The sequence below is a fragment of the Leopardus geoffroyi genome, chromosome A1 (assembly GCF_018350155.1).
Source record: "Leopardus geoffroyi isolate Oge1 chromosome A1, O.geoffroyi_Oge1_pat1.0, whole genome shotgun sequence".
NCBI classification, from domain to species: Eukaryota; Metazoa; Chordata; class Mammalia; order Carnivora; family Felidae; genus Leopardus; species Leopardus geoffroyi.
In genome coordinates, this window is record NC_059326.1 from 234,765,194 (window position 1) to 234,784,675 (window position 19,482).

Below are 19,482 nucleotides of genomic sequence, written 5' to 3' on the forward strand. Positions count from 1 at the left end.
AGAGCCGCAAAAAGGGGGCGGATTTGGTGAACGGTCAGTCGTGCCGGAAGCTGACCCCCGTCCTCTGAGGCCAGGTCTTTCAGACCCCTGACAACCCTGGACAAGTGAACAGGTCCCCGGGTTAGCCAAAACTGCCCACAGAATTTTAACCTAATTGGCAAAGATTTCTTGTCCTTCACACTGGCCAACACTAGAGTTTGGTCAAATCAACCCTTAATGCTTCCTGTTAGCTTCTAAGTGCTTCTCCTTTTGCAAAGACCGTGGGTCCCGAAGACTCATTTTTTTTTTTTAACCTCACCGTAGAATGCCATCGTGGCATTTCAAATATTAAATTTTAAAAACAGATCAAATATTTTAAGTGGAAGGACAGCCCCCAATGATTGGATTCTTGAGGCAGGGCATCAGGTATGCATGATTTTATTTAAAATGTGTCCAATAAGATTTTTCCACCTGGAATGAACATTTTAACCTCTTCCCACGTATTGTTATAAACAGTATTTCCTCATTTCATGGAACTTCTTAGAAAGTTCTAAGGAACTTAACAGAAGAGAAAAATGAACTGTGGGGGATTAAATAACAGGAAGTTGATATCACAGCGAGGGTGCTCGCGCATCACGCAGCCCGGCCCCCCCTCCCCTCCCCGGGACACACAAGTGACTTGAAGGTGAGGAAACAGACCCGGTCATGCAAGTCCTCGTATGGTCACTTGGTACCCTTGGCGGTTCTCGGATTCCCTGTCACTAGCACAGATAATAAAATGAGTCAGATGACTTCAGTGAATGGGAAATTGTCTTTTGCTTTTGGTGGTGGGTTGACGAGCTGAGAGAAGATAGGAGCACGATGCAGCGTCGGAGGAACGTTCCAGAATACTGAAGAGGCTGTCCCAACGTCAGAGCCCCGGGGAGCGTGCACCCGGCATCTGAACCGTTGTGCGCCCACGGTGGCCACAGCACCCCTGCCTCTCGTCTCGGGGTGCTGGTCATCTGTGGACAGGTGCCCACCACTGGGGAGGCAGAGAAAGCACATTCTCCCCGGGGGGCATCTGTCATTTTCCATCTCTAGAACTTGGCGATATTAAGTTCGTGTTTTCAGGAGCCAAAGGTCATAGCACAAATGAGGTCTACATGTCGTCACACGGGGCCACAGAAAGACACGTCTCCAAGTTATGTGGACCTGCCGGGGAGAGAAACAGACACAGAGCACAGCGATGCGGGGCGTTCCTAGGAAACGAGAACGGTACCACGTACATGGAAGTGGGCGAGCAGCAGGCACTGGCTCTCCTGCCTGCTCTTCGGGGCCACTGTCTGGGAAGAAGCTAAGGGCAGTGCGAGGGGCAGGCACAGGGGCAGGCGGGCTGGGGGATGGCACCATCTCAACGTGTGTTCTAAAGTGACTTCGAGATGGCCGCTCATTTACAATCGAAACCTAATCCCGAACAGCGTTCGCTCCCTCGTTCTCCCTGTAAACACATCTGTTCATAAATAACTTAAACGTCTCCTTGGCATTCAGGATTCAGTTCCGGCTGCAGAGTAGAAAAGGATGGGGGATGCTCGGCGTTGAGGAGGAGATGTCGGGAATTCGTGTGTGTGTGTGTGTGGACAGGTGGCTGAAGAGTCTACCGCACGTCGCCAGGGACATCAGCCGTCGGACACGGGTGGGGTGACCCAGCCGTACTTTTCATGCGTCTTCACCAAACTTTTAAAGGTAGCTTCGGCTTCCTTGCGGCTGAAGGACTTTTTTGATTTGCCGGCCTTTCTACAGATCCGTCCCTGCAGGAGAGGGAAAGGGAAACCAGGTTAGAACCCCTGCTCTGATCCCACAGGGGTTAATTCTGCTGCCTTCATCTGTGGGAACCCCAGACGGGTGCCAAGCAAGTGGGGTGCCGGGCTTGCAGGGAAGGAGGGGTGCCGCCCAGCTCCCCCTGATGCCTCATTTCCAGGCCCGGAAAGCACCTGCTGGTTCCTCTCCGCCTGGCTCCCCGTGGCCCGGGAGGCCCCGGCCTGCACCAGATGAGCATCTGCAGAAGCCTTGGCTTGTCCCTCGGGCGAAAGGCAGCTCCCATGGCCTCTGCCTCCCACCGAGGACATGTTCCCTGTGACTTCCAGCCTCTCCTGTAACAGACTCATATGTGGATGTGTACGTATTCACACACACATTTTAAAACTCTGACCTTAAGGGGCACCTGGGTGGCTCAGTCAATTAAGCATCTGATTTTGGCTCAGGTCATGATATTGCAGATTGTGAGTTCAAGCCCCGTGTCGGGCTCTGTGCTGACAGCTCAGAGCCTGGAACCTGCTTGGGATTCTGTGTCTTCCTCTCTCTCTCTCTCTCTCTCTCTCCTGCCCCTCCCCCACTTGCACTCTGTCTCTCTCTCTCAAAAATAAATAAACATTAGAAAACATTTAAAAAATAAAATAAAATAAATGAAAAAAAACCTCTGACTCTTAAAAGTCAAGCCCATGGGGCACCTGGGTGGCGCAGTCGGTTAAGCGTCCGGCTTCAGCCAGGTCACGATCTCGCGGTCCGTGAGTTCGAGCCCCGCGTCGGGCTCTGGGCTGATGGCTCGGAGCCTGGAGCCTGTTTCCGATTCTGTGTCTCCCTCTCTCTCTGCCCCTCCCCCGTTCATGCTCTGTCTCTCTCTGTCCCAAAAATAAATAAACGTTGAAAAAAAAAAAAAAAAAAAGTCAAGCCCAGGAACGAGTGAATTTCTTGTAATTCATGTCTCTTGGGAGCCATTTCAGGACAGGACGGCAGAGCCATTTTCCAGGAAGAGGAAGGCTGTCCTTGAGCCCCGAGAGGAGGAACGATGAGAGGTAGGTGCCCCTTTACACAATCCCAGGGAGAGGCCCGACCCCTCACGGGGACCAGGTGTGTTCTGGCCGGAAAGGTGGGGCGTTGGCATCTGCAGTGGACAAGAAGGTCTAATCTACCTTAGAATGGGCACAGAAGGTTCTGGATCATGAGGCACAAGGAACCCAAAGGCACTGCTGATGTGACCACCTCTCAGGTGGTCCCCTCCTTTCCAGAGAGCCCTGGGAGTGAGGTGTGCCTGGCATCACGGGGAATACTGAAGGGAAAGAGGAGCCTGGGCAACGGAGCGTCGGTCAGCAAGGCCTGTTGGGGCTCTTGTCCAGCTGCGCTGTCCTCCTTTACGCCTCATGGCCAGCAGGAACCCCCCTGAGCCTCTCCTGGAAGATCTACGTGTCTTCCCAAGCGTTGCGTGCGCACATTTTGCAGGTGGGGTGGAAGAGATACCTCGGAAAGACCTGGTTGAGTTTTACCCACCAACAAGAGCAGGCACACTATTTCCAACAATCTCCTGATGTTTACAAACCTTTACTAACAAGCCCCTCTGAGTGGACCCTCGGACGAGGCATCCAGGGCGGCAGCCACCCTGGCCCGTGTGGCCACAGGCAGGTCAGGTCCACCCAATCTTAGCCGTCTTAACCCACTAATCATTCTGGTGGGAAGACGGCTGCACCGGCCTCGTAATTCACAGGGAAAATGGCACCCAATCACTAGTCTCTGGGAATGGAAGACTGTTCTGTGCACTTAAATTCAGAGCATACGGTTCAACATCTGTCTTTCCAACGGTGGAGATGGAAACCAAAGCCCAGGGAAGGAGCCAGAAATCCGGGTACAGCTGGGCTCTGCCCCCTCTGGACACCTCTCTGGCAGAACTTGTCCGTATGCCCACCAAGGGCAAGGCCCCCTCATCCAATCTGCTGCTTGGTTCCCATCACACAAGCTGCTGAAAGGGCAGAGGAGGACAGGAGGAGAAGAAGGCAGGAAATTGCCACTGACTGACTTCCTGAAAGTTCCCCATGCCTCTCCGGGATGTGGCTCCTGGTTTTAATTTTGGAACTTCCCACTTTTCTTATGTGGCATAGTTATAGCTGATAAAAAGGGACTGTGAAAAGCTAATACATTTATAATCATCATCATGATGGGTTGAGATCAAAGTCCAAGGTTGTTTCCTTAAACACAAGCAAATGCACCTTTGCAGGAATGTCAGCATCAATTTCTACATGGAGTGGGAGCAAACATCAGGCTGTATTCTTTTGCACAACACGCAGATTCTAGCCATCTCGTATCATTCTTATCTATAACACCAGAAGCCCATGGCAAGGTTTGAGAATTCTGAACCCAAAGCAGCCAAATACAAGCTCTCGAATATCTTGGAATATTCTGTCACTCTTGGCACGAACATAGACTTTGTCTATTCCCTGTGAAAAGTCCCAACTGTTACAAAAAACAACAGACAAAACCCCAAATGAACAGACCGCTCTTTGTTTCCTTCTCTTCCCAGGAAATATTATGAACATAGAGCCCCAGCACTCAGTCAATTCAGCAACCAGGAAACAGAGTCTGTTGTCGGCCAGCCGGAGGTTTCCGGACCTTCGCTGCCCTCAACGGAGACCTCTCCCCTGGTCCGCTGTTTCTCACATCTTAGTTTACAGTTAACAGATCTCTTCTCATAGATGGCCTGTCCCCTTCTGATTGGCTGTTTACATATCACCCAGCGAGATAGCGAGCTTGAGAAACACCACTTATGTTGCCTGGCCCTGCCAGGGTGGCTGAGCTGTTTTGCTGAGATACCCCTGCGATGCCCCCTGGATCAAGAAGGGGGGACATTCCACATGCCTGGGCCCCCAACATTCTGATGTGGAGCCGCCTTCCATTTTCCACTCCCCCCACTCTAGGTCCCATCTCCTAGAGGGTGGACTGTGGGAAAACCTTCAGCTCAACCGCTCTGACCCTCTGTATTTTCCTCGATGAAGTGGGAACGATATTCGCCACACAGCATCATTATGAATGTCAGAGAAAGATACTGCATTTGGAAGCACTTCAGAAAAATGTAAATGGTGTCTTACCATTACTTAAGAGCTGGTTTTCTTATTGTTACAACATTCACATTTCTCCCTTGTCTGTTTCCATTTGCCTGATGACCAAAGAGTCCCTTCTGGAGAGTTTCCCTGAATGATTGTTGTTTCTCCTAAAATACCTCGACATGTGTTTAGCGCAAAAAGACCTGGACGGGAGTTTACGCAACCCAGTGTGATAGCTTTGCACCATCATTAAGAGCTTAGATACGTAACCTCCCTCTCTCTCCTGAGCCACAGATGGTAAATGCAGTTATAAGCAACCGTAGGATTTCCCCCCAACTGCCTTAAAAATCTCACCATAACACGGATATCGAGCAGTGCTAATGAGTATACAGTTCTCTGGGACTGCGTGTGTCAAACAAAACTATGAGTTGATACTTTGGTTTGACTTTTTTTTTTCTTTTGGCCGCATAGCTTTTGGGCTATCACAATCACAATAACTCAACGTGAAAAATTCTATATGGCTACACCTTTTTTTTTTTTTTCAATGTTTATTTATTTTTGGGACAGAGAGAGACAGAGCATGAACGGGGGAGGGGCAGAGAGAGAGGGAGACACAGAATCGGAAACAGGCTCCAGGCTCTGAGCCATCAGCCCAGAGCCCGACGCGGGGCTCAAACTCACGGACCGCGAGATCGTGACCTGGCTGAAGTCGGACGCTTAACCGACTGCGCCACCCAGGCGCCCCTACGGCTACACATTTCTATGTAGCTAATAAGCAACTCCAAACTCAGGTCCTCAGTCAATCCCCTGATCCTACATGGTTTCCATTACCCCAATGAGCACATTGAATTTCAGTGTGGCTTTCTCGCTTCTTTTTTCTAATTTTATTAATTTGATTTGGTTTTTAAATTTTTTTTTCCTTGTTTTTGAGAGAGAGAGAGAGAGGGACAGAGGGAAAGGGGCAGAGAGAGAGGGAGGGACAGAATCCAAAGCAGGCTCCAGGCTCTGAGCTGTCGGCACAGAGCCCGAACCGTGAGATCATGACCTGAGCTGAAGTGGATGCCCAAATCAACTGAGCCACCCAGGCGTCCCTGTCACTTCTGCGCTTATTCCTTCATTATGTTGGGTGCAGGGCCTAAAAAGACAAAGTGGTATGGCCCCTGCCTGTAGGGGCTTAGAGCCCATTATGGGGAGATAACGGGGGTGTGCTGTAGCTGCTGAGACAGAAGGCACACGTCAGGGCTCCCAGCCTCAGTACCATCGGCATCAGGGGCCAGATCATTCTGCTGGGGGTGGCCCTGTGCACTGTAGGATGTTTAGTTTAGCTGCATTGCAGCTGGATGCAGCAGTGGCCCCGAAGCAGATGACAAGCGAATCGTCTCCAGTCACTGCCAAATGTCCCCTCAGAGGTCGAATCACACCCTTTGAGCACAGCTGGAGTACAGAATAAAGACGGCCCGGACCAAGGAGTCTGTTCATTTTCTATCTGTTTAGCCAAGGATTGCTACAAGTCCCCCCCAGGTTAGCAACTGCTGGTCACTGGGATCGCACGGCCTTCTAAGGTAGAAACGATTCTGGTCCTCGGAGGGGACCAGGTGGGGGCGGGGGGCGGGGCGGAGGGGAGAGGGGGGTAGTGCCGCTTGTCTGTGCCTCGAGAAAGACTTCTGTGTCTGATGACACTCGAGCCGACATATGGGTGGCCGGTGTTTTCCAGGCCATGGTGGCGAGGATAAGGGGTCCCACAGCAGAAGCTGAAACAGTCTGCTGTATTCAGAGAACCATGTAAAGACACTTGGTGAGTCTGGGGCATGGAGTGAGTGAGACTGTGTGTGTGTGTGTGCGCGCTGGGGTGAGGGTACACAATTCAACAGACCTGGCTTCAAATCCCTGCTCCAACACTTCCTGGCTGTGTGACCCTGGGCGACTCACTTAACCTCTCTGAATCTCAGTTTCTTCATCTGTAAAATGAGCATACGAATAGTGTTGCAGGACGTTGGATTTTTATAGGGGTTTCCTACGACGAAACACGTGAAATGCTTGGCACAGTGCCAGGCACAGGTGGCCACAACAAACGGGGCTTTTGATTTTGGGAACTATCACAGAGGATCTTACCCCTTGACAATTCGTTTCCTTCTGGCCTCTTGGAAAAACAAGACACACACAGGGGCGCCTGGGTGACTCAGTCGGTTAAGCGCCAGCCCCTTGATTTGGACTCAGGTCATGATCTCACAGTTTGTGAGTTCAAGCCCCGCGATTGGGCTCTGTGCTGACAGTGTGGAGCCTGCTTGGTATTCTCATTCTCTCTCTCTCTCTCTCTCTCTGCCCCTCCCCTGCTCATGTGCATGCTCTCTCTAAGTAAGTAAACTTAAAAAAAAAATTAAAAAACAAAAGAACACACAAATTTCTGTCTTCCATATGGACATCACGACTTGGTTTCTTCTGTCACGGAACGTCTGCGGGCAAATCTAGTATTTCGCATTTATGTGGCTGATTTCCCAGCTTTTTCAATATTGTCTGTTTTAACACCGTTGTCTCATGACAGTGCATGAGTTAAATACACTCATTCTGCATTTCTCCCTTGATTAGGTTTTTCTCCTTACCGCTTTATTTTTCTTCACAAACCTACTTTCGTGGTATTCCTGTGTTTCATTTGCCCGTGAATTACAGGCTTCCGCTCTTTTAAAAATAGAGTTTCCAGACTCCTCATGTGAAGTTTTGAGGTTCTTTCACTCATTTCCTGGGCTGAATTACAGAGTGGCCACTTGTTTTCAAAGTCTTTGAACGTGTAATTGTTAGTCTGAGAGCGCTCACAACCCCTAACCCCTCCGGAGCGGGTTTCCAACCCATGGGTGGGGGGAAGACACGCTCCCCAGATCTTTGGAAGGAGGTCCACGCTGGAAGGCAGCCACGAGTTCGCCGCTCTTTGAGGTCTAACGTGCAAAGCGGGTCAACTCACAGAGTTCCAGAGCGCAGATAGGACCCTACAACAGACGAGGCAGCTTCAAAGACACGTTTTCAAATCGAAACAGTTACGCCAAGCCGCTGACCAGCGAGGGGGAGGACTTGAGCTGGATCCGGTCCAGCGAGGCGGCAAACAGCAGCTGGGAGCGGGGACACGCTGATGTGGTTCTGCAGCACTTTCCACGGGTCTGAGAGTGTGTGTGCGTGTGCGCGTGCCGAGTGCACATGTGTGCAAGGGCGCACGTGTGTATGTGTGCACGAGCACGCACACAGGTTCTCCCGTATGTGGCGTCTCCTGAGCGCATGTGCATTTGTGTGTGTGGCTGTGTGTGATGGTCAAGCTGCACGGAGGGATGTGTGGGTCCCTGCAGTGAAATGACCACCAAGGGGACCGACAGCAGCCCTGAGGGAAGCCTCCTGGCTGAGCTGGGGAAGCCCCAGGCCGCCTGAGCCAGTCCGGAGGGTGGTCAATTTATAGTGGGAGACCCCCGCCTGTCGGGGAGTCTGCCCAGCACCAGCCAAGGCAGGGAGGGGAGTCTGGTCTGGGGCGGAGGCAGTGTGGGTGGGGGAGAGCGGTTAAGTCCAGCAAAGGACAGGACAGCAGGGCTTGGGGAAGGATGGTTATGGTGGCAGAAGAGGCCCAGGGCGTTTCAGGCTTCCGACCCGGGAGGAAACAGGTTTCCAGGATCAGCCACTGAGTCCTCTGAGTCGGCGGGTTCAGAACACGCACCAGAAATGCAGCCACGAAGGGCCGAAGGGGGCCGTCGGATGTACTGCGTGGGGCTCTCACATCGCGAGCTCCAAATCACAGACATGGGGAGAGTCCACGGCGGGGAGAGAGCAGGGAGGGGACACAGTCACTGGCTCTTGAGTGAACTGCCCTCCCTGCGCCTCAGCCTCCACACCCGAGTCCTACGCACAGGGACACCTGCCACGGGGGTGAGCGAGCCTTTGGGGAAGGATAAAGGGGAACTGGTCCTTGTGCAGGGGCAAGGTGTCTGACGGCGACTGGGGCACGGTGATGGCACAGCCGGTGGCACCATCTTGGGAAGGGAGTGGGGAGGGGGCGGGCGTCAGGCAAGGGGGCATCGGGAAGCCACGGCTGGCGCTCAGGTGGCAGGTGAGAGCCGGGAGAGCACCCGCAGTGTGTGAGATGCTTCCTTGACTTGTCATCAGATCGGAGCTTGAAAAACTCCTTTGGCCTCATGCTTTAGCAATCTCTGCACACGAAAACCCAACGAGCCTGGTTGTTAAGGACAGCTCAGCCATAAAAAAAGTTCCAAGAAAGCAACCTGTGTTTCCCAAAGATTTATTAAGTGCCTACCCCCCCCCCCGCTCCCCCCAACAGATCTCGTGCAGGCTGCTGGAGACCCCAGGCGGGGCCAGGTGAGCGAGAGGCGCGGGGCTTAACCCAGGAGCCTGGCGGGCACAGCCAGGACCACTGACTAGCTTTCCTGCGGAATTGACTCTCACCGGGGCCAAGTTTGAGAACATCGCCCAGGATACAAAGCCACTTCACTCAAGAAGGACTGTTTACTTCATGGAACATTCTAGAATTTTCCACTGAGAAAGCTCAGGTAACGTATGCTCTATTACAGTTTCTAAACTATTTTCCCAATGGCTAGGTAACAAATGTCCTCAGATATCTTCTCTTAAATTTGTGAACACCTCAGGATATCGAAGCCAGGCGGCTTTTATATAAACTTGGGTAACATTCAGTAGCAATGAAACTGAAGCTACCTTATTTAACGTTATCATAAAATATCCTCAAGCCACTGGCAGCACCGAAGGCACAGCTTGCAAAACACAAGCATCTCTACATCCTCTACACTTTAAAGAAAGTTCTAGCAATTATTGAATCTTTTTTCTTTTTTGAGACAGATGGTATTTTCCTGGAAGAAGCAAGCAGAGAAAAATAATTTTTTTTTCCTAAAAATTTAAATTATTTCAGATAATCATTTCAAAAAAAATTTTTTTGGCAATTCCACGAATGCTGATACTTCTGCTTAAGCAGCCGGGTCCCCGTGGGTTTCATTAGCGGCGCTGGAACACAGGAAGTGACAGCTCGACATACTTATTGAAGGCGGTCACGGCAACTGTGTGCCCGGCATCCTCCTCGGGATGGGGTCTGAACGCACGCACCAAACCCTCCCCGAAAGCCCACCGGGTAGGCTTCGCTATAATCAACTCTGATTTACAGATGAATAAGCAGACACGGCGAGGTCAAGTAAGGCGGTCAGAGTCACACAAGATTCCAGAGCCGTGCTGGAGGCCGTGCTCTGAAGCCCAAGGCCAGGCCGGCCCGCAGGCACAGGGAGGAGGGTTGCAGATACAGGAGAAAGGAAACACGACACTGACCATCTACTCCACGAAACGCCGCCCAGCCTGGCCTTCTCCCGTGGGACTCAGGACGCGCCGAGGTCACTGAATGCCCACCACCACCCTGCACCCTCTCTGTTGCATGGGGCTCCACATCTGCCATCTCGCATCTACCAGACTTTTAAGCCCTGAGCTGGCCAGTGACCTGGACCCGTCTGGTCTTCCGGCCACAGCGCCGTGGACCCTGGCGCCCTCCTCGACTCCGGTCTGTGTGTGACCCGAGCAGGCAGGTCTTTCTTCGTGAGACACCTGCTTACTCACAGTTCCTGCTCCTCAAGACGACTGGCCACCGTAGCGTCCGCTGCTCCTGGACCCAGAATGCCAACGGAGCCCGTGGACAGGCCAAGCCGAGGACCCCGTGTTCCGTTTGCAGCCGCTCCGTCAGCGTCTTCTACTTACGAGCTAAACCCAGCTGCGTACGTGTGGGGCTCTGGGCCAGCCCCACAGCACATCTGTGTCTCTGGTATCAGGGTCAGACTCCCTGGATCTCCACACACTGGCCTATCTCGGTTCACGGAAACCTTCCTCCCTGGGACCCGGCTCCACTGGGACGAACAGGTGCGTGTTAACTCCATTAGCCTCGGCCACCTTCTTGCGCCGCATCCGTTCTGTGCTGAGTGACTGGCCGGCAGGAAAGGTGGCATTTTCCTGCGCTACTTGACCTCTCGCGCCGGAATCCCGGCGCCCATCATCCCTACACACTGGGCCTTCCTTAGGGCGCCGTATTTGCCCTTCTTCTTGGAGACACATTTAAAGAGGATGAGGGTCGAGGTTCTCGCCCACAGTGCCCACCGGTGCTTTCGTCTATCTGCTCGTTCTCGGTGGCTCGATCCTCGCTGCAGCCCTCCGTTCCGGGGCTGGGACTCCACTCACTCCGACTTGGGGCCACCCACCCAGTGCACGCGCCCTGATGCCCGAGGCTGCTTCTGTCTGCCCCACGGCCCTGATTTAAGGACCGCGTGCTGGGCACACGGAGCTTCTCTGCTGCTGTACGACGTGCGGGTGGGGGGCGCTTGGTGGGAGAGGCCAGGTCATCCTCTTCTCCAGGGAGGCGGGGCCCGTGGGCATTCGGGAACCAGCCGACGGCTGCCAGCGTGGCGAGGTGCCCCATCTGCCCGCCTTGTGCCCTTTGCCCCACAGAAGGCAGGTCTGCTGGCAGGGGTCACTCACCCACCTCTGGCCAGGGGTCTGCCTGATGTTATGACCCTCCGTAACCAGCTCCACCCCCCACCCGCCCCCATCGATCAGGGTGGTGTGAAGAGTTCTGTCTTAGCACAGACGATAACAACGGCGATGCCACCGACGGGGACTCCAAAGACACAGAGGAGCCCGAGAACGTCACTGGAAAAACGTGACAGGAACTGTCACTGGGGATTAACCTGTCAAAACAGGGGGCGGCCGTGCTCCGCTCTCCACACCTGCTGGCAGGGGCTCCGTGAGTCTCACAAAACCATCCCAACCTGGGCTCTTCTGGACAAATGACGTCAAGAAGTAACCCAAGGCTGTCACAGGCAACCAAGGTAACTTACGCTTTGACTCGGGAGACGGTCTCCGGCTTCAGGAGGCACGTGTGTGTCTGCGGTTTATGGTGGCACGTCACAGCCTCACCACCCCCCCAGGCAGCGTAACTTGTAAGGGCAGAGGCCGCTCCTGCCCCATAACACAGGCTCCGCGGGACCTTCCCGGCTCGGAAGGAAATTCTGCCACGTGGACTAAATAAAGCCAACGAGACTTTGAAATCATCGGGAATCTTGAGATATAGTTTCTGGAAAACTTAAAGTGTGCAAGTGCCATGACTTGGGCTCCAATTCTCTAAACTGTCCGTGAGGACGGGCGGGGGCGGCGGGCATTTCCGAGTCCCCGGAGCTGGGGTCACTGGACTCCGGGGGAAGGGACTTGCTACCTGTCCCTAGACGGGGCCACTCCTGCCCTGCGAACGGCACGTCCTCACCGGGGGCGACCAGCAGGCAGTGAAGACAGCTGTGGTTTGCCTTTACAATCCAAAGTACGTTTTCCGGCCGGGGAAATAGCTGGCACATAGGTATTGCTGATGTGGGAGCGGGTTTGGCCTCCGTGACTCAGGCTGCCCGCCCCCCAGAGTCCCTGTCTCATGGGACCACCATGACGACCCAGCGCATCGAGGCCCCCGCATGCAGGGGGCCCTACGACAGCAATGCCCGCTGGGCATCTCGGAGACCCAGAAGGATCCCTGATGTCGTCTTAAAATGGGCTGCTTTCCCCTGTGGGAAATGTCGGCCCTCCAAGGACTGAAGACCTTCTTTTAAAAATACTCATTTATCTTTGGGAGAACGCAGGCAGGGCAGGGGCAGGGAGAAGGGGACAGAGGATCCGAAGCGGGCTCTGCGCCGACAGGCTGACAGCAGTGCGTCCGACGCGGGGCTCGAACTCATGAACCTCGAGATCATGACCTGAGGCGAAGTCAGATGTGCAACCCATGGAGCCACCCAGGCGCCCCAAAGTGCTGGAGGACTTTTAACATCCACACACCTTAGAGTAGGCTTGAACCAGACTTGCTACATTTGCCCTGAGAACACAATTTTGATTGTTTTGTGCGCAGGTTGTTAACGAGGCGCTAATGAGGTGCTCCCCTCCCACCGCTGGAAAGAAGAGGAGGGTGAGGGAGACCGGCCCCCCTGAGATCTCCAGACGCTCAGCCACCACCTGAGCAGCCTGACGCCAGGCCCCTGGGGTGTTCCGACCGCTGCCAATCGATGGCGGGTGATGAACTCATCCCCTAACTCAAGCAGTCCTCATGCACTTACTTCAAAAACGAAGAGTATTTTCATCAACCACACTTTTTGGAGGGGCTTGGTGAAATCCAGCACCCAGACCAGAGGCAGGCTCCGGAAAGCCTGTGCATTTCCCACGCCGTGGACACAAACCCGGCACACGTCAGCATTCTGTCCCCACGGCTGGACTCTACTGTTCCCTGTATTCCAGTCTCTCCCCCACCCCTGGCCTCCTGAGGCTCCCCGCCGGCTCCCACCCCTCATTACCTGACCCTGCCTTCCTACCCCCACCTTCCACCGAACACTGGTCTCTCGTTCAGTTCAGCCCGCTCAGCATTCAGAGTCCACTGGCAGGGTGCGACGCACAACTGGATAGAAGGATTCCAACCATTCCAGGCCTGCACACCATTGTCCCACCTTCCTTGACTTGCCGGTGTTATGCAGGTGATGGCCCCAGTGTAGATGAGACCCAACACACACGTTTTCTGTTTGCAAGAAAACACAGGGCATAAAATACCTTAGCGTTGAGACAGCAAGGAGTAGGGATCTTTCTGGAAAATGCAGTGTTCCGTTATCATAAAATAGTCTCAAGCCTGCAATCAAGAACGGAAGTTGGTCCTAAATTCCAATTTCTAGGCTCTGACTCAACCGCGTAGAAAACCGAGGGACTGATTTTGGTTGACCTAATAAAAATTAAAAAGTGATGCTCTATAAGCAACTGGGATGGCTATTATTACTTTTAGGTCATTACTTTGGGGATGTTCTGATTTCCACTTTTATTTGTATAGTGGTGTTGCCACAGGATCTTCTCTTTCTGATAAAGTAAAAGTTACAATGAGTAAAGAACTCAATCTGTGATTTTTATATACCGTACATCACTGGGGATCTTCAAACAGTACATACTTTATTATTTTTTTTAATGTTTATTTTGGGAGAGAGAGGAAGAGAAAGAGAGAGGGTGTGCATATGGCAGAGGAGGGGCAGAGAGAGGGAGACAGAGGATCTGAAGCGGGCTCTGTGCTGAGAGCAGAGAGCCCAACTCGGGACTTGAACCCATGAACTGCTAGATTACAACCTCGGCGTAAACCAAGAGTCAGACGCTTACCCGACCGAGCCACCGGGGTAGTACTTTGTACTACAATATAGGTAAAATTTGTGCCAGCCACTGTCCTGAGGGCCTTACGTGTATAAACTCACTCAGTCCTCGCTAGAGGGGAACTGCGAGGGCTTCCCTTATGGTGGGGAAACCGAGGCAGAGTTCAACTGCCAAGGGCACACAGCAGGTAGGTGGTGAAACAGGAACTTGAACTCACAAGGTTGGTCCCCAGTGTCCATGCTCCTAGCCGCTCTGCTAAAGACAGCAACAACAGGTGACGGAAATATAAATACGGGGTGCCCCCTGAAGCAGCCCACACCCCAAACGTGCCCAGATCATGCGTAGGTTTGCACGATATTCGTGCAGCTGAGCATTTCATAATTGTATTTAAATACTAAATAGATTTTTAGGCAATATATCCATTTTTCCCTTTTGGAAAAACAAAGGTCATGTTATTTATCTACACCGGACTATCAAGTCCTTTCTTAGATCCACCCCACGCCCCACCCAAAGGGATTACGTTTGCCTCATTTCCTCTTTTCCCCAAATTTTCTTCCTCTGTACCAGGGCACTGAGCGTTGGGGAAGAAAGAGACAGACCCTTCCGTGATGACGTGAACTCACCGCGTGGGGGTTGGTAGGTCTTGTCTTTAATCAAAACCCACAGGAATGCTGAGACCAGCAGCCACAGAGGACGTAACGCATCCTTGCTGCGGAACGAGCACCTTAAAGCACCGGCGGCAGGGGTTGCAACGGAGGCGGAATCGCCAGGCTCAACCGGGCAGCACCCGCGGTTGCTTCTACCCTACAGTGCCGGGCGAGGCAATTCTGCTTCCAGCCCGAGGGCCGTCCCTGCAAAGCCTGCAACAGTCTCTACGTCATTTTCAAATGACCTTTCTTCTCCTCTGCATCTGGCCCCGTGGTGAGGCAGGCACAATAAGCACTGCCTTCCCTGACACGGGAGCGGAGACATGCTGGCTGGGGCGGGGTCGGGGAGCATGGTCACCCCACTAGCAAGTGCCGGGACACGACGGTTCCTACACACCCCTTCCACATTATCCAACACGTGAAGCAGCAGCTTCCCAGATTCGACCAAACCCCGCCGGACTTTTAGGAATGGGACCAACGTGAACCTCTAATTTACACACGTCTGAATTTAGGGCATCAGGTTGAGCTGTGCAAACCACCTGCCACTATGGGTCATGACGAAGACCTGAGGCTGTGGCACCTCCCCAGTCATGTCGGGTGCCTGTGTCCTCATCCGCAGGGTCGCGCCGCTATGCACCCAGCACCCCGTGGGTGCTCACGCACGCTTCCAGAGGAGCGAACGACCAAGCATGCGGAATTACCGACATCGACCTCAAGGCTGCTTTGTGTCCCAGCTAGAATTCCAAAGCAAAGGTAGTACACACGTGTCACCATTTCCCCAAAACGTGTCCCACTCAGTATTTTATACACGTTAGCTCATCTCCGCCTCACCCAGGAGGTGCCCTTGTTCCAACTTTGCAAGCGATCGGGTGGAGAACGAAGGGGCAAAGGACTTCTCCGTGGCAGTAGCTGCACTAAATGACAGGGTCCCCCAACAAGGCCAGCCTATTTCTGGAATTAGAGTTAGAACCCCATGATGCGAAATTTTGGGAAGTGGTGCGCTCTGTAAACTATGACTGGATATTCCCAAGACATACCAGCATCCGGTCGGCTCCAAGGATTGTAATAACTCCGTGTAAGCCAGGACATGCCAACCTTACCTGACGGGGATACCCCGTTCCCACCACACCACCCCTCGCCCACACTAGTCGTTAAGAACAGCCCAAGAACCAGTGCTCTGTGCTGGACAGGTGACCTTCACGAAGTCACAGACTGTGGCGGTGGGTGGTGGCTAGAAACGTCAGTGAGCACTCAACTTCCATCACAGCTGTCCAATAAGTGTCTTTAATAAGGTGAATGTGTTCAGAAAACTAGAATCTCAAGGTAAAATCTCTCATGTTCACTGAAAACACCCCTTGCAACACGTTGTCCTGTTTGCGGTCAAAACTTTCGTGGGGGCCTGTCACGGAGCACGCTAACTAGATGTCAGGGGAGTTCGGAGCAAACCACCGACGCGCCTTTCCCCGCGACACAACGTTGACCCCAGGCATGTTCGCAGTGATGTTTCAAATGGCAGAAGGACAATTTTTTCAACTGAATTTTCCTGGATTTGTTATTTGGGATTTACATTGGCTGGTGTTAAGATCTAAAAATACAAATATCAAGCTTATCGCATCTTCATATTTGAGGTGGTAAAAATAATAGTTTTGCTCTGGTTTTGTCTGTCTGCTGTCACGATATTGTTAAGTTTTTCTATGCCACCAGGATGCAGTGTTCTGCTGACCTCCTTATTTGTAGATGATACAACAGCCTACATAGAAAATCCTAAAGGCTTAGCTGTTTTTTAAACCACTTTATCGATGTATGATTGACATACAAAAAGCCATACGTATTTAACGTGCACAACTTGGTGGGTTTCGGATGCGGCTGTTTTTGATGAACCTGATGTGGTAGACAGGTCAGTGCTTTATAAGCACAAGTGTGCTTCCCAGCTCCCACCACCAGCCCAAGGCCCTGTGGCCAGTACCGGCCAGTGGACCGGGAGGAGAGGTAAAGCGTGTCCTTCCAGGTGGGGGCAGTTAGGAGCTGATGTGCTGGCCCATACTCGCCCCCTGTCCCTGTGACCTCTGGGGCCACATGCTCTAGACGGACACACTACAAGAAAGGGGGGGCCAAGCCACCCGAGACCATGTGCAGGAAATGCACGTTCACTGTGTCATGGTGAGATTTCAGGGGATGCTCTGTTGCAGAAAGTAAATCACCACGATGACAAAAACTCTTGACAAATCATTGAAAAAACTTACATGGGACGTTAATGATTCACCAAGAGCAAAGACGAGTAACGAAGAGGTCTTGTCCTCTCTGATATTAGAGTAGGAGGCGGTTCGTAAAGATACTATAGTACCTACACAGGAGCAGGAAGATAAGTGAGTCATATTTACATGGGGACCTGTTGCAGGATAAAAGGAATAATAAAAGGCAGCAGAAGAGGGCCAGGTGGGTCAGTAGATGGGGCCAAGGAAACATGTTCATGACGCGGAGGGGAACGAAGGTGGACTTCTACGGAAAACAGAGAGAATTCTTGTAAGTTGACAAGAAAAAGCCAGGTAACCGGAAAGCCCAGAGAAGGGTAGGGAAAAAATATGAAGAGGTTATTCGAAGAAAAAATCTGAACGGCTGACGAGTTCAGGAGGCAATGTCCAAATGTATTAGTTAGCGAGAACTGTACTTTATCATTATTTTTTTTTAATGTTTATTTTTGAGAGAGACAGAGACAGAGTGTGAACAGGGGAGGGGCAGAGAGAGAAGGAGACACAGAATCCAAAGCGGGCTCCAGGCTCCGAGGTGTCAGCATGGAGCCTGACGTGGAACTGCGAGATCATGACCTGAGCTGAAGTTGGATGTTCAACGGACTGAGCCGCCCAGGTGCCCCAAGAACTGTACTTTAAAACAGAGATAAGAAACCACCCAAAACTCAGGATGGAGGATATTGCTGAGGGTGTTTGAGGAAGTGCGTGGACTGGTCAGGGAAGCCATTCTGGAAGATTCTGGCAATACCCAGAAAAAGTCAGAATGCTTGGGTTTTATGCCAACAAGACACGCCTGGGCACAGCTCCCAGGAGAATCTGAACACGCATTCCTAAGACGGCCAGTCTGAGGAGGTGAACTGCAGCATTTATGTGAGGATAAGAGCCAGAGAAGGCTGGGGTCTTCCCCTGAGAGGGGATGAGTAAAAGCGGTCGATCACACTGTGCACACAATGTGCGCAGCAGCAAATACAGGCATGAGAGCAATGAGGAAAAATATAAAGGGTTACATTGACGGCTCACTAAACCACCGAAAACACATATATGCCCAGAACGTTACACACTTTACAAGGATCCAAGCATCTTAAAGAACATCTACTAAAAGCCAAGGGGTTTCCACAGATTGGGGGGCTGTGGGGAACCCACCTCTCTGCATCTGAGACAAAAGGAAAGTCAATAAAGATGAGGTAGGAGTTCACGTACCTATATGAATATATACGTACGTACAAGAGTTTGATCGTTTTCCCATCTATCGATAGTAACAGGTTAGAAAACGTGAGGAAAGCAAGGCCTGTTGACACTATCAGCAAACACTCCATGACCCTGGGGCGGGCCGCCTCTACCAATGCCACCACGGTCCCCATCCCTGGCGTCCACGTCCTTTCCCTCGAGTGTGGACGGGACCTGTGACTTACGTCTAAGGAACAGTGTAGGGGGAAGTGCTGGGTTTCTGTCTGGGCCCCTCTCCTTCTCTCATGAGCCGCCATATTGCGAGCTGCCCCAGGAAGAGGCCTCCAGTCAACTGCCATCAAGGAACCCAACCCTGGCAGCACCATACGAAAGACCTTGGAAGCTGAGCTCCGCCACCTTTTGGCAGCCGCTCGAGGGGAGACCAGAGCCAGACGCGCCCGACCACAGAAACAGTGAGACAAGCACGCGCTTGTTGTCTCAGGCCACCAAATCTTGGGTTGATTTGTTAGGTAGCAATAGACCCCTGACAAAGATTGCTAGGACTCAGTTTGACGGCCAAGTTCCTAAGGAAAATAAGGCAGATTGCAATCCAAGTACACATGAGCAAAGGACAAAGTAAAAAATTCAAACGGCAAAGAAAAAGATCACGTGAAAGGTGTGTTACAAACTGAATTTCATTCCCCTCCAATCCGTACATTGAAGCCTTCGTCTCTGCTGTGATTGTATTTGGAGACGGGGTCTGCAAGGAGGTGAGGAAGCTTTAATGAGGTCACTAGGGTGGGTCCCCAAGCCGGGATGACTCACATCCTTCTAGGAAGAGGAACAGACTCCAGAGCTGTGAGAAAATACATTTTTTTTAAATGATTTTTTTAATGTTTATTTATTTTTGAGAGAGAGAGAATGTGAGCAGGGAAGGGGCAGAGAGAGGGAGACACAGAATGTGAAGCAGGCTCCAGGCTCCGAGCTGTCAGCGCAGAGCCTGACGTGAGGCTCAAACTCACAAACTTCGAGATCATGACCTGAGCCGAAGTCAGATGCTTGACCGACTGAGCCACCCAGGCGCCCCAGAAAATACATTGTTGAAGCCGCCCGGGCTGTGGTGCCTGCTTTGGCCACCCAAGCAGTGCTGGTGCACAGAAGCAGACCTATAACTCAGTCCCCAACCAGGACAGCTCGCTCCTCACTGGTGCTATTGTCCTACGATGGCCACTGACCAATGCAGGGCTCACCGGAGCGTCCACGTGCGACATCTCTCGTGTTCACTTTCACTGCCGAAGGGCATTTGACTCCTACTCAATAAATGCTGCTTAATTGAACCGCATTAGAGCAATCTACTTCCCTAAAAAATCATTATAATCGAGAAAGCAGATCAAAGTCGACAGA

At 52.2% G+C, this 19,482-nt stretch overlaps 1 protein-coding gene and 1 long non-coding RNA gene across 2 annotated transcripts in view; both read right to left on the reverse strand.

Moving 5' to 3' along the window:
• Positions 1-401: 401 nt before the first annotated feature.
• UBE2QL1 (ubiquitin conjugating enzyme E2 Q family like 1) overlaps positions 402-19,482 on the reverse strand; it is a 40,117-nt gene continuing 21,036 nt past the window's right edge. The window contains exon 2 of the mRNA XM_045442572.1: positions 402-1,769. Coding sequence (XP_045298528.1) covers positions 1,638-1,769 — 132 coding nt within the window. The 3' untranslated portion in view covers positions 402-1,637. The remainder of the gene's footprint in view (positions 1,770-19,482) is intronic.
• On the reverse strand, positions 5,287-5,765 carry LOC123579069. Its single transcript, XR_006702611.1, has 2 exons — positions 5,586-5,765; positions 5,287-5,356 (listed from the first exon to the last, which is right to left on the reverse strand). It is a non-coding gene; the product is annotated as an uncharacterized LOC123579069 (long non-coding RNA).